The sequence below is a fragment of the Colletotrichum jinshuiense genome, chromosome 2 (genome assembly GCF_051148585.1).
Source record: "Colletotrichum jinshuiense chromosome 2, complete sequence".
Lineage (NCBI taxonomy): Eukaryota > Fungi > Ascomycota > Sordariomycetes > Glomerellales > Glomerellaceae > Colletotrichum > Colletotrichum jinshuiense.
In genome coordinates this window covers 47,528-70,041 of record NC_139309.1, presented here as the reverse complement: position 1 = coordinate 70,041, position 22,514 = coordinate 47,528, and the positions used below count along the sequence as shown (strand labels likewise).

At 48.7% G+C, this 22,514-nt stretch overlaps 7 protein-coding genes across 7 annotated transcripts; 3 read left to right on the top strand and 4 right to left on the bottom strand.

Moving 5' to 3' along the window:
- Positions 1–1,715: 1,715 nt before the first annotated feature.
- EsH8_II_000015 (uncharacterized protein) lies at positions 1,716–2,906 on the top strand (the record flags this gene model as incomplete). Its single annotated transcript, XM_083263313.1, has 4 exons — positions 1,716–1,973; positions 2,058–2,294; positions 2,381–2,479; positions 2,568–2,906. The coding sequence occupies 4 exons, from the start codon at positions 1,716–1,718 to the stop codon at positions 2,904–2,906; spliced, it is 933 nt and encodes a 310-aa protein (XP_083120635.1).
- Positions 2,907–7,560: 4,654 nt separating this feature from the next.
- On the top strand, positions 7,561–8,265 carry EsH8_II_000014 (HAD family hydrolase; the record flags this gene model as incomplete). Its single annotated transcript, XM_083263312.1, has 1 exon — positions 7,561–8,265. One exon carries the CDS (start codon positions 7,561–7,563, stop codon positions 8,263–8,265), a length of 705 nt encoding a protein of 234 aa, XP_083120634.1.
- A 528-nt stretch (positions 8,266–8,793) lies between these two features.
- Positions 8,794–9,300, bottom strand: EsH8_II_000013 (uncharacterized protein; the record flags this gene model as incomplete). The annotated part of the gene is made up of 1 exon (XM_083263311.1): positions 8,794–9,300. One exon carries the CDS (start codon positions 9,298–9,300, stop codon positions 8,794–8,796), a length of 507 nt encoding a protein of 168 aa, XP_083120633.1.
- Positions 9,301–11,632: 2,332 nt separating this feature from the next.
- Positions 11,633–13,201, bottom strand: EsH8_II_000012 (uncharacterized protein; the record flags this gene model as incomplete). Its single annotated transcript, XM_083263310.1, has 2 exons — positions 11,633–12,009; positions 12,079–13,201. The coding sequence occupies 2 exons, from the start codon at positions 13,199–13,201 to the stop codon at positions 11,633–11,635; spliced, it is 1,500 nt and encodes a 499-aa protein (XP_083120632.1).
- A 4,454-nt stretch (positions 13,202–17,655) lies between these two features.
- EsH8_II_000011 (uncharacterized protein) lies at positions 17,656–18,714 on the bottom strand (the record flags this gene model as incomplete). The annotated part of the gene is made up of 4 exons (XM_083263309.1): positions 17,656–17,839; positions 17,906–18,023; positions 18,089–18,508; positions 18,549–18,714. 4 exons carry the CDS (start codon positions 18,712–18,714, stop codon positions 17,656–17,658), a joined length of 888 nt encoding a protein of 295 aa, XP_083120631.1.
- A 257-nt stretch (positions 18,715–18,971) lies between these two features.
- EsH8_II_000010 (uncharacterized protein) lies at positions 18,972–19,424 on the top strand (the record flags this gene model as incomplete). The annotated part of the gene is made up of 3 exons (XM_083263308.1): positions 18,972–18,996; positions 19,111–19,159; positions 19,217–19,424. 3 exons carry the CDS (start codon positions 18,972–18,974, stop codon positions 19,422–19,424), a joined length of 282 nt encoding a protein of 93 aa, XP_083120630.1.
- Positions 19,425–20,204: 780 nt separating this feature from the next.
- Positions 20,205–21,819, bottom strand: EsH8_II_000009 (Clr5 domain-containing protein; the record flags this gene model as incomplete). The annotated part of the gene is made up of 2 exons (XM_083263307.1): positions 20,205–21,498; positions 21,563–21,819. The coding sequence occupies 2 exons, from the start codon at positions 21,817–21,819 to the stop codon at positions 20,205–20,207; spliced, it is 1,551 nt and encodes a 516-aa protein (XP_083120629.1).
- Between the last annotated feature and the right edge of the window lie 695 nt (positions 21,820–22,514).

Here is a 22,514-nt window from a genome sequence, read left to right as displayed (position 1 = left end):
GGCAAGGGCTTTTTTGTTGGGTTTAGGTCATATATTCCTAACTCTACTGAACCAAGACCACAAGTGACATCGTCTGCTTGGAACTTGTCGAGCCAGGACCGTATTTCGAGGATAGTCGTACTTCTGTTCTGTCTTCTCCATTTCCCTCTTTAAATTGACATGTTGGTGTAATCCCTTCCACCTACTCCATGCTGGCCAAGCAGTAGAAACCCGCAGTAATGCTTAACGTTACAATTAAAAGGGACATCAAAATACTAGATGGCATATTCACTAATTGCAGGTTAAAAGAAACTCGTATTTTTGTTGGAAGGAAAGTCGGCTCGTTCAGCCTTGGATTTGCCTGTCTATAGAATCGTCCCTTAGGGTATCAGAGGTGCAAACGAAACCAACCTATCACCAACAGAGTGCCCTGCCATTTTCAGCAGTAGTAACCAGGTCTGTAGCGCACCCAGTCTGAAATTCTACCTCACGATATCCAGATCAGGATAATTCTAAGAGGGTCTCGACGGTTCTCACTGAGCTTTCAACTCGGTATGACCCGTCAGGTTTGGTGAAATCTTGCACCTCCTTCCCAGTGACGGCCAGGATCGAGAGACCGGCACCTACGATCTGTTCATCGAAGTATGGTCGCCCCTGCCCCAAAATTTCTGCGAAACATAGTAAAAAGTACAAAGGTAGCCTTAGAATCCTATATGTTAGTAGGAAGTATTGGAGTCTGAGAATGCACGGCGAGCCAGCTTATCCCATATGCAGGAGTTATGGAGGATGGTACTGGTAGCATTGAAACCTCTTTAAATTCACTCAGATATACATAAAAGAATGTTGGAGATGCCGACAGCTATTTCGCCGTATATAACGGCTTGATTGACGCCACACAGGCCACAATGTTTGGCCTTGCGCCGGCCAAATCCCTTCCGAGTTACCAATGGGATCACAACCGGACATTATAGCATGAGTCTTGGTTATTTAAGGATTTCGGCGTGATACAAGACCGATGACACGAGATTCTCAAGCGACTGAAGGGATGGTGGGCCGTATTAGATGGCGCAACTTCTTCAAAGACAATGTGATATATTTGCTTGATTGGCACTAGGTCCAAGGTCAGCTGTCATATCCTTCACATGTGGTAGCATGCAAAAGAGCTTACGCTACTGAATGAGAATAAACTATGGCCAAGACGTTACATTCGCTTAAGTTTCGAGCAACTTGGACAAATTCTGTTTCTTTATTACTCTTCCTGGACCTGGAAGCTCACGTCAGACTCAATATTGTTGACTGTTAACCGCCGGGATTGTGGGGTCCCAAAGGGCCGAGCATAATATCGATCTAAACTTGGTTAGTTCTCAAGTCAACCTACCTTTTTTGGACCACAACCCTCTTGTATAGGTTGGAAATCATTGTGAATCCTGCGAAGACGACCGCATTTCTATACTAGCCGATACTAACATTCCGGAACTCAAAGATAATCACGACGACTGTGCTTATGGAAACATTTCGGGATTATTCTGCGAACTCGCGAGCAAGCCATAAGCCCTGGTCTCGCCTTCGCGGCCATCGTCCATTTCGCCGGAATCACTAGTATAAATAGATGATGCCTCTTCCTTCCACCATCACGATGTTTAACAGTCAGACTACGTTATACTAGCTCTTTCAACTTAAATCTCATATTCCCAGTATTTACGTCCTCTTGTGCTTTAGTTGTTGCTACTCTTACAATGCTCTTCTCTCTTTACCTCACCGTAGCAGTCCAGCTTGGGCTAACTTCGGTTACCGTCCTCGGACAGAAGCTTGACCACCCTGCGGCATGGCCCAATCTGGACAAGTTTGGTCCAGCTCTCAACAACCTGCCTCGGACCACCTACAGGATCTCACCTTGGGTCAGCGGTAATATCCCCAAGGGATGTAGGGATCGGGTTCTGTTAGAAAACAGAGACCCAACCAAGTTCAAGGCGTACACCATCTTCATGGGAGACGTAAGTGTTGAGATATCTTACTGAATAGAGCCCCTTTTTGTCACAGGAATGAATTGCTGATGAACTCGGATTGTATTACTTTAGTGCGAGATACCATGGTACACCTGCCGTGAGGAGGGCGCCGAGCACCCGATCGAAACCCTCGTCGATACCCTTGCCCGTGTTCCCGTCGGCATGCGCCAGTTTATCGGCGATGTCGTTCACATGAAGGGTGATAACTGGGCATCTGCGTGGCAGAGCAGCATTGTCCATGTCAATGGCAAAACTGCTAGCAGCGTTGGAGTCTTTTTGCACGAGACTTCCCACTGCATCGACGGTGCGGTATGCGATATGTTTTCTATCCTCATACCCCGAGTTATTTGTTGCCTCGAACCTTGGGAAAAACTTATCTAACACTATGCTTGAAGAACGGCATGGGCATCATGTCCGGGGATAAGACATGGCGCGATGCATATAATAGCGATACGCATGTTGCCGACGAATACGCTCGCACCAACCACGTTGAGGTGTGTATTGATATCCCTGCCATTCTCCAAGAGTCCACCCAGAAAGGTGACAACGTAACTAACACTGGAACTTTTCACTAAACTCTAGAACTTTGCCCAATATGCCGGCCTGATTATCTATGACCGCGTTACTAACAAGGACCTTCAGAAGTACGAGCAGTACAATCAGATCGTCCAGCAGATAAGGCGCATGGCGACCGCTGCCGATAGCAAGCAGTCGTGGGGCGACAAGATGTTTGACTACTCCGGCACAAAGAAATGTGGCCGCCGCTGGTCCCTAACCCCAGCCGTCAACCCGAAGACGGGTGCTCTAATCGACAAGAGGCAATTTATCGTCCCACGCAACCCAGATATTCTGATTATGTCTCCACCAGAGGAGCTTGTTACTGAGTCTGCGACGAACTGCACGATTGGGGATAGCATTTGAGGGAACAGGTTTAGGCCTAAGCTTGTCCATACTGATTACCTCTCGGTGCCCTACTTGTTGCCCTAAAAGTAGCGTTTGCCCATGACTAGGACTTACTTCAACATACCCATCTTAGCAGCGTGTAAGCAGTAGGGCCTTTTTTACCCCTAAATGCATCATCCATCTACTATTTTCTTTCGTTATTAGTATGTACTTAGGATAACAATAAGAGATTAAGCATTTTAGTCCGCGAGGTGTCTTTTGTAGCTAAGCAGCCCCCTATTAAACTAATATTCTACCGTTTCAGTAGTGCGTTAGGCGACGAGCTGGAGCTTAGTTGTTACGACCCATTGCAAACATTAACCTTGCCAGGGCGTGCCCTACTGGCCCCTGGCGGGAAGCAAACCTTTATTCGCAGCACAATGGTGGGCCAGACGGGCCCCACGGAACTGATCAACCCATTGGAATGGGGTGGGCCGAGACCTATAGACAGCAGGAACACTTTACCCATGACTGCAACAACTGTCCTATTATTTTCTTAGGTCATCAGCATATATTTCACTCTCATCACGGCGGATCGACCCTGATTTAACACAGACAGACAGACATCATCACCGCCAATCCCTATTTTCCCTGCGTGATATTAAGACTTTCTACTAATTCTATTGCTCGTAGGAACGTTTGTAGCGGAGGTGAACACTAAGCAACAAGGCAAATCACTTGACCCTCCCAATACAGCCTAGAAAGCACGTTTATTTGCTTAAAGTAGGCTACTAGCTGAGACCTGTCCATTACGTCATGTGAACAACGTATGAGTCAACTTTTGCAAGCAGACCATGGTTTTTCGCATTGGAATATGCAAATGCAGTAAGAAGGTAACTAAGGTGCGATGCAAAGGAAGGAGCGCTCCCTGCCCTCGGAATATGATGGAATGGTTTAATAGCTTGGACACAGAGACGAGTTTACAACAGCCAGAAAAACAGGAAGGATGAAAAATTGAAAGATCAGGCGGTCCTTGCGGATTGGAGTTGGGAATTGAGCTCGTGCTTGTCTTCCTGGGTATCGTCACGAACCTGGATCGGCCTCAACAAGTCTATTTCCCCTTTATCAAAACATAATGGCAACTTCTGTCCAACTACTCTACACTCTCCCACGTACGTCTCCGACAAGTTTTTGGCAATCAATGTTACCACGACGACTGTCGCACAGAGATGGTCTCTTTTGCGGACCACGTTCGGTCTTTTCTGGCACTTTTTGGAGACCGATCTTCTGTGGTGCATCGCCTCGGATAGCCCGCCAGGTGCACGACAGGAGACTTGGTTCGCCCCAGAATGGTCATGGGCTTCGAAGAAAAATGGCAGAGTGGTTAATGATGTGTATCGACGACTGCCAATGGTCGGGCGCCTCATGATTAAGCCAGAGATCCGGCCAGCCATTGGCACCTCGTTTGATCAAACGCTTCCCATGGTTGCCTAGAAGGCTCGGAAGCTCCACACCATCGATATCAAAGGGTACCTTAGGCCGGGCTTGGTAACGGCTGTTTCTAGGGGCGACCGAACACATAAATACCTAGTGAAACTCAGCAGACAAGGCCAATTCTCCGAAGATAAGGTCCACGACTTCCGCCCGGACTGTGCTGAAGACTTTCCGCTAGGGGAGTCAGTGAAAGTGATGTACATGGTCTGGTACCATTACGACGCAAGGCAGCTTGGCCTTGCAGATTATATCGATGTCGGTCTGGTCTTCAGGCAGATGAAAGGTGATATGGGGACTGAAACTACCACGTATGAAGCAGATTGAACAAGAGGTTTGACAGTGAACAACGCATTTTGGATAGGGTTGGATACATGGATACAACATATCCCATGGCCAGTATTCGGGATCTGAGTGTTGTCTATGATGAGATGAATTGGTATTTTGTAAGGCTAGCTTAGACTAATGAATATCGAGGCATGATTTGCTTGCCTTTGGGCATCTTCAATGTCCTTCATTGCTGTTCACTACTCCATCTGGTGTTTTGCTCCGTCCAACTAACTCAACTATTTGAGTTTGACTATGGTCTCCGAATAGGTAGCCGTTGCAATACTTGGCTGGATCCAGCTCTTTCTGGTGCTCCTTCTTAAAACAGCCTGGTTCCAAAGACGTCTTGTGCAGATGGCCAACTATTTACCATTTCGTGTCCTCTCCGTTTGAAGGCAAATAACCGGCGCTATGGAACCCTATCAAACATTTCCTCCTTCAGAGCGCATTAGTTTTCGTTGCATTCGGGGCTAATTTTTTAGATTAGTTTCATAGCCTCGCAGGACTTCTCGTGACTGCATATTGTATGTAAATTCCAAGACCTTACAGTCTGTCAAATTTTCTAGTTGCATCTGTTGCGGCTCTTTATGGAGTTTATCCTGTCTAATGGCAACGCAGCAACACCACTCCGGATTAATGGGAGGACTTCTGGCTGCAGACGCCATGTTATTGACGTCCTTAACCCCATTATACGTCCTTGAGAGAGCAGAAGATTCCAATGAGGCAAGAGATGGCAGTTGATTACTAGCTTAAGATACGATCAAACATACTAGATTTTATGATGGTGTCTCGTGTGAGTTGTATCGGAGTTGTGATGACTAGACAGTGCAGAAATGTAGCGAGGGTTTCTGGCTAAGCATGTCAATAAAGCTGGTGTACGAATTACTCGACAAAACATGGCCTAAAAAGACATAGATTTTAGTTTCGTGCAGTTTCCCAAAGCTGTCTCCAACACATCAGTTATTTCATGTTGCGCAATTAGAAAACACCATGAGCTTATTCCAGCCCTTGTGCAACAGAATATAATGCGAGGCAACCGATTTCCCAGCAACGAGTTCAAGTGAAAAGGCTTAGGAAAAGGGCAAGCCGGATTTGGCCTCATTGATGGAAGACGAACAAGATATCCTTATTGCATCTGGCTTAGAAGTTACGCTCCCTGCCCATATTTAATCTATTGAGGTTGGTCGAAAAGACTTCACAATTCTACTATTCTTATAGCCATAAAGTAACAACTCCTCCCTGCTCCTAAGGTACCGTGATGAGGGCCCTCGATCTGGCAACACGAATTGTCTTGTAAAGCCGAGCTTCAGCCCAGAACAACAGTCCGATGTGCAACTGCGAGCTAGTTCACGGTTTGAGCTGCTCAAGCATAATTTTTACATGCGTCCCGTCATTACGGTACCAGAGACAGGCGAATTTCCAGAAAGTACAATTACAGAGGGTGACGGTGCAGATCAAGTTCGCTGCCGATAGCAGAGACTCTTCAACTGCGCTTCGACGTGCTAAGAGACATCACAAACCCCATCAGGAACCGCTGTTAAATCACAAGGCAGACTCAAGAGCGCATGATAAGCGCAATGAATTCTTCCGAACAAAGATGAAATCAATGCCAACCTCAAGGCTTAGCCCCGATGGCAACGTAATCCTCACGACTTCATCGACAAACACCGCGACACTGTTGATGGGACTAAAGTAAGGGTTTTGAAAACCGTCACTGCTTACCTGAGGTACTTTATAATATTAATATTTGGTCGTATCCCAGTTACTGCTCTTCCTTTGATAGTCGTTTTATATCCTCGCTATGGCTACTAATGACCAGCTACGACCAGGGATATGACTATGCACAACCGCTCCTCAGCCTTCTTAGTAAGTTAATGTAACAGGCGAATAAAGGAAGCAGTTTATGAGCCGTCTATGTCTGGTGTTGGATGCGTAGCGAGGCTAGGCATTCCGAGGGGCGAGGCCAAGCTGGATAGGGAGGTGGTAAAGTAGGTAGCAGAGGAGGAGAGGCAGCAGGGAGAGAGGCCTACCAACTGTGCGCCCGGCGCCGGGCAACAGTGAAGGCGCGACGCGATGCGCCCGCCCCTGCCTTCGCAGCCGGTGTGAAGTGCGAGAAAAGCACTTGACGAGGAAAGAAGGGTCATGTTGCGTCACGGCAGGTGCAATGCCATGGCCTGCCTTTCTTCTCCTCCCACTCCGGTCGTCTGCTTGATCTTTTTCTTCTTCTCCTCGTCTTGGTTAATTTGACACATCTAGTGTCAGTCGATCTCATTATTATATATACAGTTAGTAGTAGAAAAATCTGTCTAATATATTACTTTAGGTAGAATAGTTATAGTAGATTGGCGAAGTAGAATTTGTAAGTTGTAAGGAGGATAAGTGCTGTATTAGTTTGCATTAGGTTGTAAGTTGGAAGCTGCCTTACCTAAATAGGCAAGACGGAACGGAATATATAATGATCCTTGTGGTGTTTGCTTACGGCTGCTTTCATCGGGCCAAAGCAGTAGTGCTGTTGCGGTTTTCGCCCAAAGCAGCCTTACCTCGATCCCTAAGATGGGGGGTCCTTCTTGAGGCATTTCTAGGTCGAGTCATCACCTATTTGCAAGGAAACCATCCTCCTGAATCCTGCAGGACCCAATTTTGTGAAAGTCATAATCCGGCCATTCTCTGAGTCATACTCTGTCTCAACCACACGTCCGGCTTCAACACAAGGAACCTCCATCTAGGCTACTGGAGCTGTCTCTTTCCCATTGTTTTGACCACAAGACCCCGACCTTGCACCACAACCACAAAATACAAATCCTAATATTTTTGGTTACCACTGCCAGCTATCTTCTGGGTACTTCATTGCTTTCCAGCTCACCACTAGACAACCATGTCGTCACCCAAACTGGTCATTTTTGACTTTGATGGAACGCTTTTTGATACTCACCAGTCCATCTCTCACTGCATCAAGCTCACTTTTGACAAGCTGCTGCCCGCCGAGGCACCACCCAAGAATGAGATCCAGAAAATGATCTCCAGCGGTGCTGGGCTGAAGGAGACATTTGCAACCCTGCACCCGACGCCCAGCTCGTTTGACGAAGACGAGTGGACCGCAACCTACCGCTCGCTGTACGCAGAGCACGGGCAGCCTCTGATCGCACCGTTCCCCGACGCGGCGGAGCTTCTGCGAACACTCAAGGCGCGCAATATTCCCGTTGCCATCGTGAGCAACAAGGGTGTGGCGGCGGTTGAAACAGCGCTCGAGAGGAACGGCTTGGGCGGCTTGGTCCCGACGGACTTGATTGTGGGCGACAAGACACCTGGGGCCTCGAGGAAGCCTGACACGGGCAGCTACGTGAACGTGCTGGTGCCGGCCCTCAGAGCCCACGTCGTCACCGACGGATTTGACCAGGCTACAGGTGTGCTTGTCGTTGGCGATACAGAGGCTGATATTCGTTTTGCGACCAATATCGGAGGCGGATCCAAGTCGGTCTGGTGTAGGTATGGGTATGGCGATAGGGCAAACTGCGAAAAGTTGATGCCTACGTTTACTGTTGATTCTTTGAAGGAGGTGGAGGCAATCGTTTGTAATTAGTACAAAATTACATGTTTGAGAATGATGTGACATATGCCAGCAAAGTGTTTACAACTAAATATCCCTAGTATCTTCATATTTACCCAAGTAATAGCTAGCAAAAATCCAGAGGTATCTCAAGTTGCTCGGTCTTGAAAGGAAAATGGTGAACATCAACCAAAAGAATTTCAACTTAAAACAAGTCACATCAAACATGCCCCCAAGACAACATGGAAAGTATATTACAGCACTGATAATCAGTAGTTATAATCTGTACTTCAGTAGACAACCCCCCCCCCCCCCCCCTAACTTCTCATCCCCACAGTTCATCACTCGATAATGTATTTGACCTTATAATATATCTAGGTAAGAATACAAGCTTGTCCTCCAATTAGAAACTCACAGACCTGAAATTGGGTTGCTGAAAGCCAGCTAAGCCTTCAAGGTGGGAGACATTCCGCTCAGGGACACTCTGCAAGCAATGAAGAAAGCAACAGCACCCATCATCATGCAGCCCGAGAAGACTTCCAAGCCCCAGAATGCCCCGTCCTAGTTGTCAAGAATGGCACCAGCAATGGGACTGCCACAGAGGCTAGCAACGGCAGTGCAAGTGAAGAGATCCCCTTGCCGAATACCAGTATTGGTGGGGTCGGCGGTAATCTGACCATGAAATGCTGGCACCATGCCAACCAAAGCGCCAGATGCAAAACCGTAGAGAACGCTGAAAACAATATATAGGGCGTTAGATCCTGGTGTCGTAGAAGGCCCGGGCATCCATAGCCAGAAGATGGTAAGAGCAGAAAGCAAGCACATGATAATCATGAAGTTAAATCGTCCCAGCCTACCGCCTAGGTATCCAAGCAAGATTCTTCCAGGTAGACTTCCGGCGTTGAGGATCGCTAGAAGGTAAGCCGAGATGTTGGGGTCGGTGCCGTCAGCTTGTGCTTGCAACATTGTGTAGTTGATCGGCACAAACATGGCAAAGAATCCGAGCGAGGACGCAGTAGCCAGTAGGACGAATGGAACCTCAGCGAACGGTGAGAAATAGTTGTTCATGCTGATGGGCTTTAGTGAGGGTTTGATTCTCGATCTGAACGCCAGGTTGCCGATGACCAGCATGCCCAAAAAAGTGAATCCATAGACGCGAATGGTCCAAGAGAAACCCAGGATGGGCAACAATTTGTAGAAGCGTTGGAAAAATAATGCCACCGATCGAAGAGCCGCTCGACACCACGCCAAATGCCGAAGCCCCCTTCGTCTCGAATCATGTTGCGGTCAAAGAAAAGGCAGCGTAGAACAAAAAGCTCGCCCCGAGCGGGTTGCAAATCCCTTGCGCCAAGAGGAACCGGTAATACTCGGTTGAGACTGAGAGCATCATGATCGGCGAAACCGGTATTAGACGCAACTTCTTTACAGTTGTTGCTGCCGTATTTTACTTCTAGGCTTAGGTATTTATTTCTTAATGTTTAGGCTTATAGCCTTGACCGGTTTGCTTTGACGGCAAGCGTTAATTTCCCATTAATAGACATGTCGTATTTCGTTTAACTGCTGTTAGACGAACTACTGTTGGGCGGACTGCAGTTGGCGGATTAACTATTGCTGGTTCTGCTTGCACCTTACCAGCTTCCTCATCATCGCTTGGTATCGAGTGTGCCCCGGGAAGGTAACTGTCCGTTCAGTGGCTCGCCTAACAGTATCATCCCCCTCCCGACGATAGAGTTCATTCATCCTATTTAAAGAAGGCGCTTGTTATAATAGATGATGCCAGCAACTGTAAGATTTCAGCTTTTCGGCACAATAGATACATCCCTATCTCTCTCGGACTTTAACTTTTGAATCAGCATATAAATATGACCTCGTCTTCTCTACATCCCGCCCCGTATTGATGAAGGCAGCTTCATCGCTACAACCACCACAACACATCACCAAATGGAAGATTAGGGTGAGCCACGCGTGTTTACAGCTTCCATCCACCCCTTGATGATTCGCCGCTAACATATGGGCATTGCAGTGCAACGGATCATGGTAGAACTCGCCGAAGTGAAGCCTTTGACCAAGCCACAAACTGTCACCTGCGACACCCACCCCATCAATCAGCCGGCCTGACTTGGTTCTTATGCAGCGATTTCAACGCTTCATTCAACTCCCCCACTACTAGACGAATGAGTCTCTCCGAAATTCCCCGTCCGCAACCGACAAACCACGCTTCGACCCAAAGACTGCACCATAGGGAATGTTCAAACGATGCCCATCTCGGTCGACCCAAGAGTCTGGGGCTTGTCCCATCTGACACGTCCCGTATAAGGCACGTTATTCTGGAGATGAGGGACAAGGACATTCGCCGATACGCTGGTCGTTTGAGTGGAAGAGGGATGGGGGCTCATGGAAAGGGTCACCCTTGTTAACGATAAAAATACTGATGGTAATAGTACGAAAAGGGGAAATGGAAGGGGAAGTTTGCTTCTGTTCTGGGGAAGGCAAACGGAAAGAAACCGGCGAAGCTTGTCGAGGGGATATCAGGGACGGTGCGTCACTCGTCCGGGCTATTGAAAGGGCATGGGAAACCTGCTAGTTCAGATATCATGGCCAATGCGGCGTGTGCATGGCGTTTCGGCGAACGTAGGCAAGGAAAATACTAATGGCGCATGAGGCGTAGGGAGGTTCATGAGGGGCGTCATTGGGGAGGCGAGCAGCGTTGTTTTGATGCCGGAGCTGGCCTGGCAATATATGGAACCCGGACGTCACTCACACAGCTCAAGACATGGATGCGTATTTCATCGCTTAAGCCGACGTTACAAGTGCTCTTGCATGTCCTTTCAAGTTACAAAGCTAGAAGTAAGGAAGACTATAAAGTAGTAATTAGGAACTCTAAAGGAAATCTTTTATCCTCTACTAAAGAAACCTTCATAATTTAATTGTAATTCATTAAGCTGTAGTTTAGATTAACTGATTAATAATACTAATAAGCTTAACTGATGCTCTTCTTATCGTAGAAGAGTAGAGAAGCTATCTAACCTAATATAAGTATACTAATGTAAAAAAATCCTAAAGAGAATATAAAAAGATACTGTTGGTGCAAAGATTTAGATGCCTCGCTATCGTAAGAAGAAACGTCAGTAATGTTAAAGTCGCTTGTATTATTAATAACCTCGATAGAGTCCGCCGCACCGGTTGCAAACCACGACCCAAACAGCTCTCAGCCAGCAACGACAAAACTCAGAAAACTAACTCGCCTTCTTTCTCTCCCTTACTAAATGTCTACAAGTACCCGCGTTCGAGTAATGACTGGCACCAAAATATCGCAGCACCTGATTCCTCAGTTGATAGTTCCAACAGCTAAAACTGTGACAAACACATAGTCCCTTGCTTCCTTCAAGCTTCACGAGTTTCAAAATATCCTAGCAATATCCTCCAGCATTGCAGTCTTGTTATATACAGTGGACTCAAAGTTCAAGATAGTTGAGTCCGATGCATCGAATGAGTACTCGGTTATAGTGTCGTTGGATATACCATACAGGAAACCATCCATCGTTGTCGCAATGGCCGAGAAGTTCGCCGCATGTAGCTGCCCCCCCGAGTCTCTGATTTGAATTGTCTTCATCGTTGTGTCCTGCAGTCCTAGCGAACGTCCTGCTATTGTCCCGTCGGAAAGAAGTGCAAGGTAGATGCTCTCCGTCCACTTGTCGCGCCTTGTGACAGCAAACTGCTGCATCACCAACGACGATGAGAGTTGGGGTAGGACGCCGTTAGTGAGTACATCGGCACCTGTGAATACAGTTAATGACCAACTTAACGCTTTGTGCGTGGGAAGACGAGGAGGAAACCTTGACCTACCTCTAGTCCAGTTATCGTTCCCTGTAGGGTATTTGGCTTCGACCATGGCGAATTCCCACTTAGAAGCATCCGTCGTATTTATTGCTTCCGCCACTAGACTCAGTTGGTCAAGTTCTAACGCTCGGGGTTGAGATATCATGGCCAGACTCGTGTTTGGCGTCAAGCTCGGAAGCCAGTTATCCAGGTGCGACGGAGTTAAATATTTATCAGTATCGTTAACCACGTAAATGTATCCATCCAGCCCTTGGTAGGCCAAAAGGCGATGGACTCCGAGCTGGGTGCCATCTTTTTCGGTGTCAAAAAAAGATTTAGTTATTGTCGCTGCTAGTTGTGAACCGAAAGAAGCGCGTAAATAGGCGGTATGGACCATGTCACTGTAATACCAACTTAGGCTACCCCGGATACTGCTATCATCGTTGACAGCATGAAGATAACCGTCGGTACCAAGATACAAGGCCATGGTGTCGCCACAACCCCAGTCCGCACAGGCTGTTGCCGCTAGTGGGGCGCCATGAGGAAGATCGACTTTGGTGTTGGTATTTGCGAAGTCGTGCGTGACGTTGGCAGTCTCCCATATGGGCGAAGGTGTCAGTCGGCGTCGCGATATCAGTGCACCGGAGGTGTCCTGGAATAAGACGGTTCTCTGTACGCGCTCATCTATGGTCCTGTTTGCTGCCGCGAGCTTCGATGTCTCGAGGATGCATCTAGCGGCCTCTGCAACCTTGGCAGTGGTGCTCCGGCGGCTGAGCAGACCTCCCGCAATACCACCCGCGATGGCGCCAACAAGGACCAAAAGACCAACCACAAGTCCCGTGATGAAAATCCACCGCGAAACACCACAAATTGTCTTTTTCCGTCCAGCTCCAGGGATTGGAGTGTCTCGGTCAAGCTGCTGAGCGTCATGCAACACGGAGCTAGTGCCCGTTGGTTTGTGGTGTGTTTCGGTGCTGGGTTGAAGATAACGGTCCTCGGCGTCCCATAGGCCCGTCCCGTGACCGTGGTACACCTCGAGGCCGGGTGAACCGTTGTATGGTTGGCCAGGATTTACCTCGAGGCCGGGCACATCGTTGCGTGACTGTCGAGAGTCTACCTCGAGCGTGCTGTATTTGGGTACACCAGCCATGATTTGGTCACCAGTGCTGTTGCTGTTTTGGCTGTAGGGCAATATACAAAGATGTTATACAAATGGAGTGGAAATCCAAAGACCCTTAGCCGTTGCCTATCAAAGGTACTTATACACCTCTAGTCTGACGCCCCTGTCAGGACCGCTTGGACAGGACGCCTTTACTGCATCCAGATAGTGTCCCAACCTGAGCCGCAGCCTCAGCCAATAACATGGCTTCTGTACTCGTTCCATTTCCGTTGGACGTGTCAACAGTTCTGCCTCAAAAGGAGTTGAAGCCTCTGGAGCGTGGAAAGGCTGTATTCTTCTACGAACCGCATGGGCTGTGCTTAAGTCCCGCGAGTTACCTTCTATATATAAACTTCCTGCCAGACCTGGACATTGCGTATCCGAGTCGTGCATTCAACCCATGCTCGATTCCCTGCTGCTCCAAGGGGCATAGGCATTATGGCCATGAGACCCTGTTCTGTTTCTTTTGTTAGGCTAGACAGCCGTGTCAACAGCACGTCACTCACGTAGTAGACAATAGACCAATATGCTTAACATTGCTGGCTGCCAAGCTGTCGCCTGCCACTTCCTTGAAGCCCATGTGTCCGTTATTGAATCAATTCTCATCTGCTGTCTTGTTTCGGACCTATCTATGGATACGGCGCTGAAGTGCTGGACCGCTTCTGCTAACCAGAACATGGCCCTCCAACGATTGCGTGCTGGATAAAAAGTACATACACGCACCGAGGAATTTATTATGGGTTCGCGGGAACGGGCTCTACCACAACCCATGTTCCCTCCGAGAAGTCATCTGAGTGTCAGTATACTACCCAAAGGAAACCCAGGCCATGTTAGATGACAAATTCATTAAGAGACCGAGATGCCACGACAGGTCGTCCGGGATATTGATGCGGACGCAGCCCCCACAGCCGGCCTCCACAGCCTCCACCATACTCCTTGTGTCAGCGCTAACACCGCTACTGGCCGGTGCCCCGACTGCCTGGGGCGCCTGCAAGTCTTTTAGCTTATCTACGTACTCTGTTCGAGTTCCCGATTCTGCCCGCAAGCCATCGGAAGAGTCCGAACTAGTGGGGCATCATCTTTAGCGTCTATTTCTGATCGTGAAGCTAACCTCAATTTGCTCCATCCGCGCCCGTTTGTGCATGCAGAGTCCTTCTGTTCTAAACCAATAAGACGCCGTGTTAGCCTAGAGGCGCTACTGTCTGTCGAACTATCCCATCGACTGCCACGAGGTACCTTTATTATCTACAGATTCTGGCTGTGCCAGAGGTACCAGCAATTTCGATCAGGAACTAAAGGTACATCACAGTCTAAGCAGCGCTGCCTGCCGCTGCTGCTGATTGAGGTGTAGCCGTTAGATCACTGCTCCACATAGAGCCGCTTCCTTGTTCCGGCGATGCATCATTGGCTCTTCTACGTTCACGTAGGCAGGCTGCGGCATCAATCTTAAATCGGACGGAAAAGTAGGCAACCATTCATAACAAAGGCACGACAGCTTGCCAAGTGCCAATCAAATTCAGACGATACGACACGCGGACAACACAAGGGGCTGCCAACATCATTCCGAAGATGAGCGGGGAATTACGACTCGGACCAGGTGCCGCACACCCACAGGTGCTGAAAGTGACCGTCAACATTGCTACGAATTCGGTGATGGCGAAGTCCTTTTGTTCTGAACCAACAAGGCGTACATTCGTTTAGCATAGATAAGACTAAAACCATCATTGGCGACTCAATTAGGCATTCGTGTTTTGTTTATTTAGAATTAGAAGTAAAACACTGGAAACCCTTGTGGCGCTAGCGTGCAAATAAACTATCTTTACCCACTTATGCATCGTCTAAAAAACACTGACATGAACACGGCCAGCGAGTGTCTGTCCAAGGAAGTGGTTCAGCCGTAAATCAGCATTGGACGCATGTCCAGCCTCGCGGGTGGGCTGGGCCACCCGGTAAAATATTCCACAAATGCCTAGATACATGTAAAATCCTCCAGCGGCTGCCATGAACACACAAGCTGTATACTAAGAAGCTGTCTCTCATTCTCCCTATGATACCACCTGATGCCCAGGATCTAGGGCTTTGGATCTAGGACTCTGCCTGGCCATCCGATAATGCAACACAGTCGATCAGGGGGCAAGTCCTGTGTATTGGGCGATCTGGAATGTGAGGCATCTTGGATGCCGGTCACTCCCGCGCTTGCCACAGGGTTTTGTCTTGTATTTGCCCGTTCTAACCGGTTCTTACAAATTGCAATAATGCAGATAAGCCAGGTATATCAGGTTCGTATCCAGACACAGCCGTCAATCTGACAAAGTGCTTAGAGTAATCTACTGGACCTGCAGTAGACCTATTTAAACGAGTGGCACCTATCCCATGTAGGGCAATCCTGTTCCGACTGTAAAGGCGGATGAGTCAGTCAAGCATCATGAAGCATGAAGGCGTCTCCCGGCGAAGGCTCAGAACAAGCCTACGTGCTTTGTCGAGCGTAGTAGAAATTATTAAGACCCACGGACTGATAAGGTGTCAGCAGACTTGTTAAGCTTCAAGCACAATCCGCCGAGTAAGTAAGGAACGCCACTTTCGAGCGCGTAAAGTAGGTCGCCAAGGGGTACATTACTCTTCCCGCCTCGTCTATCCGCAGGCCACCCCAATCCAACCTTACTTCAATCTCACTACAATTCTACTTCAATCAAAACAGAACACACACACACAACCTCTAACAATAGACACAACCGGCCTGTCCGTCGCCACCAGCATGGCGGGAATTTCGGAAACTGGGAACCACACATTTAAAGTATTATTACCAGCCGGCAATCGACTCTTGTGGACGCTCAACGGCCCTCTTGAGAGCGCAATCCAGGTCGCGCCCAAGCCGTATTACGAACCAGGCGACGTCATAGAACCCTAATTCCGCCCTGGGTCCGCTGATGTCGCGCCGAGCTGGCACCCCGTGTCACAAGAGCTTCTAATTGTAACCTGGCACCACGTGTCATAAAAGCGTACCTCAGGTCCCGGCTGTTACTGTCAGGATCATGTGTTTCGACTTGTGGGAAGAGCTTTGGGTCGAGCAAAACCGCTACTGTCTCGATAAAAAAACGACCCCCGCCGACCGCAGGCTCAAGATATTGAACTCAAGGTAACAGCTTGTAGTACGTTTCTTACGATCCACAAGTACGTCTCTATTGTACACCCATGGCCTATGGGTATGCGCGAGAGGCTCCTGTACGCCCTAGGCAAGATTGATGGTAAGGGTGTACTGTGGGCGCCCGAGACGAAGTTGGCCGTTCTACAATTCGGCGATGGGCTGTTGAACATTGGTACTGAGGATAGGTGGGCTTACTTACACAAGATGCCCACGCCAGCGGTCGAATGGAGCTGGGCCAAGAGAAACGAAGCCTCGGGTAAAGTCATAGAGAGGATGAAGGCGAGATCCGCAGCACGAGTACGCGAGCTAGAAAGGCTGCTCCAAGAAGAAAATAATTAAGATAGGCCGGTTGATCTAATATATATATTAGTACTTCTTTATTTCTCCTCCTTTTCCCTTTTTCCTACAGTAATTAGGGCATTTAGGGCTGAGACTTAAGTAGATAAGTATGTTTGTTACTAATTTACTGCAACCCCTCTCTCTCTACCTTCTACAACCTTACTTCTATATATACACTAATAATAGGCTACTGGCCCTATATAACTCTAGACTATCACCAGCATAAAATATATTACTGCTAGTGATAGAGGCTTAAATGGATTCAGCACTATAGGAATATCTATAGTAGACTATCTTAGCAGTACTTACAGGCACCAGACAGGCAGTATCTAAAACTATAGCTAAACTTGTAGAGGTCTATATAATACCTTAGGTCTTTAGTGATATTGTTATCTAGACAGCTGTAGCGCCCTATTAGTTCCAGTATACTAGCAGCTAGCTCTACAGCCGGTCTAGTATAGATATATAAACCAGTAGGGTAGTAATTATAGTTATAACTATATAAATATAGGCCCTTTAAGTTATCTATAATACTAGATGCATTTAAGCTGTAGTATAGGTAGGGGAGGGGGCCACTCTATAGGTGATTATAGTTACCACTAAGGTTCTAGCGGTGCCTAAAGTTATAGTTTCTAGTGCTGTTAAAGTTGAAAGGGCTGTAGATATAGAGACGGTAGATGTCAAGTTCAAGGTGTAGATTCTAAACCCGTTCTAGCTGTATAGACATTAGTTCTACTATAGAGGACTAAAACTAGAACACCTAAAGACTGCATTTGAGACTCACCACCCCTACTCAATATAACAGTTAGCTGACTTCTCGCTGTATACACCATTTACATTGCAGTACCTCCCCCACTCAGCCGAGCACCTCATCCCCCCTTACACCGCTATAAGTGCCGTCTTTCATCTACATTATACCGGCCGACTGGTCGTCCTGCTTCTAGATGTTACAGTCGCCTTGCTAGCAGGTGAAGAGGCTGCAGAAGGCGTCGCCTATACTGCACCGTCCATCCAGGCTGCAGCAGCTTCCCCAGCGGCCAGTACATTCACAGTTGCTGTAGGCCTGGCGGCACCTGCCGTCGGTGCTATAGACGGTGTCACCCACGCAGTCGCCCTCATAGCAGGTGCCAGGGGCACAGTCCTCACTAAGGGGGGCAGCATGTCATGTAAGTCTTGGTGTAGTTCATCATTTCGGGGTCACGGCCACATACGTCGAGTCGCCGCAGGTCCACGTCTCCAAGTTGCAGCACTGCTTGTTGGTACCGAGGCAGGTGGCGTTATTGTGGCTAGGGCCGCAGAGGCCGTCGAAGACTCTGACGGGCTCAACGACTGGGCAGAAATGGTCAGTTATTGTCATGATACCCATGTTGGTATGGCGTCTGACGGAACCTCACATCCGGAGACGCAATACTCGGCCTGGGACTTGACGTTGCTGCAGTCCTTGTCCAAGCCCGGGTTCAGGGTGAAGAAAATGTCGTTAGACAAGTCGTATCGCTGGGCCAGCATCGAGCAGGTGTAGTAGCTGACCTCCTCGGGCGTGTCCGCCCAGTACCGGCAATTTAATTTCCCCCGGCTTGACGACGATGAGATTGCCCTCAGTCGGCCTGGAGTCGACGGGTCGTCGGCGGCGGCGATGCGCCTGAGGGAAAGGGAATCCCAGGTGTACGGCTTGCATGATAACTTCCCGTCCTCAGCTGAGGAGTGGTGGGAGAGAAAAAGAGAGGAGGCAACGGCTAGCCAGAGGGCGGTGCCGGTGCGCGAGGATGCGGCGCCGAAATGAAACGACTTCATGCTTTTCTCTCGTGCTTGGGTGACTGGGCTGTCTGCATAAGGGAGTTCTGGCCATTCTCATACTTGGGGGTTCGGCGTCATAGTTAAGAGGGTCGTTTGAGTTGTTTCTTGTCGAGCGCACTTGCGCCGCCCGGTGCAGCGGCTGCGTCTTCTCATTGCCTGTACGAGCGGCGCGGGCGAGACGCATCCCTGAGTGCCCCCTGTCGACAGGCATACAGAGTTTTCCCATTTGTTCTTGTTGATTAGTATGTGTCGTTGGCAATACGGCGTTCTGGATAAAAGCAGCACCTGTTGGTGTTGGTGATGTTCAGCCGAGAGCCGACAGCACACTGTGGCCCTCGACGGACCAGTCATCGAATCGGCGGGCAACCAACATACCTACCTAGGTAAGGTATAGTGTAGCAAGGATCCCATGACATGACAACCACAACTACGGCTTTTAGTGTCCCCATGCAAACAGGGTATACGGCGAATAACATCAACTGGATGCTCGAGACTAACCACTTATACAGTATGTGGGGTGCAGCACAGACCGGGCGACTAGTGGGCCGTAGTGATGCATGGCTGCGAGGACATCGTCGTTGCCGGCGCCGGCCTGTACTCGTGGTTCTCAACCTACACCCAGGACTGTATCGGCGGGCAGCTGTGCCAGAAGATGCTGGTGCTTCTCAAGGGTAACCACGCCAGCGTTTGCTGGGAGCACCACGTCACCATCGGCGCCAAGTACATAGCCGTCTGGACGGCAAGGGCATCGCAGCCAAGGACAACCTCAACGTCGACGTGCAACCCTTCTGGTCGCAGGTGTCGCTGCTCGACGTTGCCAGCGACGGCAAGCAATACAACGACGTCCTCTGGCTCGACCCGGGCATCTGGACATGGCGCAGCCCGAATTTGATTGCCAGATGCCCTGCCGCGTCAAGATCCCGAAATCTAAGTTAATGCCCCAGCAGCTTTGGGCGCCTCCAATGACCAAACTGTAGTCACTTCTCGAACACCCACACATGTCGGTCACTCAAAAACGATGCTATCACAACACAACTACCCATTTCAATTAACTCTTGATTAGACATACGTGCCCCTACAATACAAATTTCAGCCTCAATACGATAATCAGATGCCCTGGACCTATCTGTATCACTTTCAACTTCGCCGGCCTCAATACGGGGCTTTTGGATGTTGCTGATGTTGGCGAAGTTGGCATTAGGATTGACATGAACAGCCTTTTTCTTCCGTGCTGCACTTTCTTATCTGGTTAGGTTTTCACTTCCGGATGTGATTGGGTTGCAAAAGGACGTCGTGTTAGGTTGCAGGTCACCAGCTGGGTAAGCTTACAGCAGCTAGCGCCGTTGCCAAATGTCGGATTGACTATTCTTTTGTGTGGATAAAAAGCAAGGCTAAAATGGAGTGCAACCACATCAACGGCAATAGGTCCGAGGGGCTTCAGTAACATAAGAAGCTACTTGTGGAAGGGCTCGACCAGCAGTTTGCTGCCGACGTCCACGGTGACCTGTCAAGGGTTCTTTAACTACTCAATGAATCAGGGCCCTCCCGCATATTATTCTCATTATAGAGAGCAATTTTTTTGACATAAGTGATTGCATGTTTAGAAATTCGCCATCGCATCTAAATGACACTGCTTAATGATATTAGTCTTGGTGTTACCATGTCACCATCCTGATTGATCCTTCCGTAAAGTGTTTCAGTACATACAACTTGAACCTATGAGCTAATAGCATGCAAAACATCGAACCACACCCTTGAATCCCCTACATCTTCCGCTTTTGCTTGACGATGGGCATGGATAATCATCCCTGCGGCCGCAGAGGACCACCTGCTCCACGGTTCCCAATGACCTTTATAGTAACCATACACCATCTTAGCATATCTGATACTTTTTTCGTATGGCTTCTTGCGGGGGCACAGAGTGCTCATTGAGCAGTGGTCCTCATGCTGTTTTTCCAGCCACTGTTCCTTGCTAGATCCGCTGGGCCTGGTTCTAATTATAGATTCGATTTGAGCCAGAGTCTCCTTCGCTTGCTCATATTCATCTGCATCCAACTGCGCAATAGCCAGCCCCAAATAAGCCCTGCACGACAAGGCGTATCTGCCTTGTTCGAGCAAATTCTCTGCGGCCGCCTTATGGCTCGAAATAATTGTCCGAAACTCGGTTCCGTTCACGTCATTGAGAAGTTTGAGAAGCGCGCACCTCATTCGAAGAACATCCAAAACGTGCTGGATTTGGGAAGCAGCTCTACCCTCAACACGCTTGTAGATGATAACAAAGATGGCCCTTAGCGCCTCGAGGCGATTTTCTTGCGGAAGCACTTTGATCTTACTCCAAAAAAGACTCAATTCATGTTGGTCTCCTAGAGTCTCTTGATGCATTTGGTGGACGAAGCGAATAGCGTATTCTCCAAAATCGCCTTTTAGGTTCAGGACATTGACTAAAAGGGCATAGTAGAACCTCGAATCTCGAGTTTGGAGAATGTATCTCAGGGATTTCAATCCCTCACGCAGAGTACTAGAACCTGCCTCTGCTTGGTTCAGCTTGAGCAATTTCGGCATCTTGCCAATATTGGATAATGTCTGTAGGACGTAGACAAAACCGTGCTCGCACAGGTTTTTATGATCCAAGACCCATATGTCGGTTTCAAATGCTTTGATGTGGTACTTCTCGAAAATCCGCATAGTGTCCTCCTGTATGTCGATGTCTAGGGTTGGCTCCAGGAGGTAGGGGACGCAAGGGTCTGGTATCGGGGAAGGTGTCCGACAGGTGATGTCAAGTCCCAACGTACTCCGACTAGACGGGTACTTTTTGTGCTCCAGGTCGGGCCTGCGTTTCAGATATTGCTCAACACGATCCCAGTCGATATCCTGGTCCCGGATTCTGAAGCTTGAATCCTTGCCAGCCGCCAGCCGCTGCCGCTTAAGCTTTAGCATATACATGACTTCCTCCTCCTTCAACTTCTTATGTAGCCCCCATCGAACGATCCGAGTCTTGAACATTCTTTGCCTGGAAAGCCTCTGTTGTTAGCCGTTTAGTTTTGGGCCACAGGGTATCTACGTTGGTAGCTTACGTGGCGTGAAAACGGTAATCGCGTTCCATGATCCTCTTGACGTCTTGTAACGGCCTACCTTCGCTTTGGTAGAGCCGGGTAATGGTATCTCGCATTGGTTCCCAGACCTCCTCTGTGGCGTATGGTTGGCTCTTGAACTGACCACTCCTGGCTGTGTTCGTGTCAATGTCATGTTGGGCGAAGACGGGCAGGCAAAGATCGCCGATCTCCACCTCGGCGCCACGAGGGAGTAGTCTAGGCCCGAGGTAGGAATGCATGCGGAGCAGGTGTAGGCAGAGTGAAAATGATCGATGTTGTGACAATGAGACGAAGGGTCTTGCTTTCGAAGAAGTTGGAAGTGAAGAAGCTACGAACGCCTACACAGCTGAAGTTCAGAGATAATCTCGGCCGCAATTCAGGCATCAGGCCTGCTGACTGAGCCGCATCCAGGCTACCACGGCGTCTTATTGGTTCAAAACAGATGGACTTTGCATCCACAAATGCGCGCCGGTGGAGCAAGTTCCAAAAGTGATATCTAAGCATCTAAGCCTATCAGGCTACTATGACTACCCGTCTCATTGGTTTAGAACAAAAGGACTTCGCAGCTAGAAATAAGTGCTAATCAACGGGGCGATTTCAGGTTGATGCCTTATTGCCTTTAGAGCCAAACCAGCTGCAGAGGCTGTAGGAGCTACACCTACAGCTGCATGACACTCACAAGTACTAAAGTGGTGCTAAGATTTTAGAACGCAGGCAAAGTATTATATATTAGGAAATATTATCCGGCCATGCTGATAAGGGGTTTTCCATGCCCACTTCCTCGCCCACTTCCTCGTTCACTTTCTCGTCTACTTCCTCATCCACTTGCTTACCCACTTCCTAGCCCACAGTTGAGCAAAAGACCACCTGCCACGCGTTTGGATGGATATAGATGTTGAAAAGTACACACGCAAGCATTTATCTAAGCGTATTG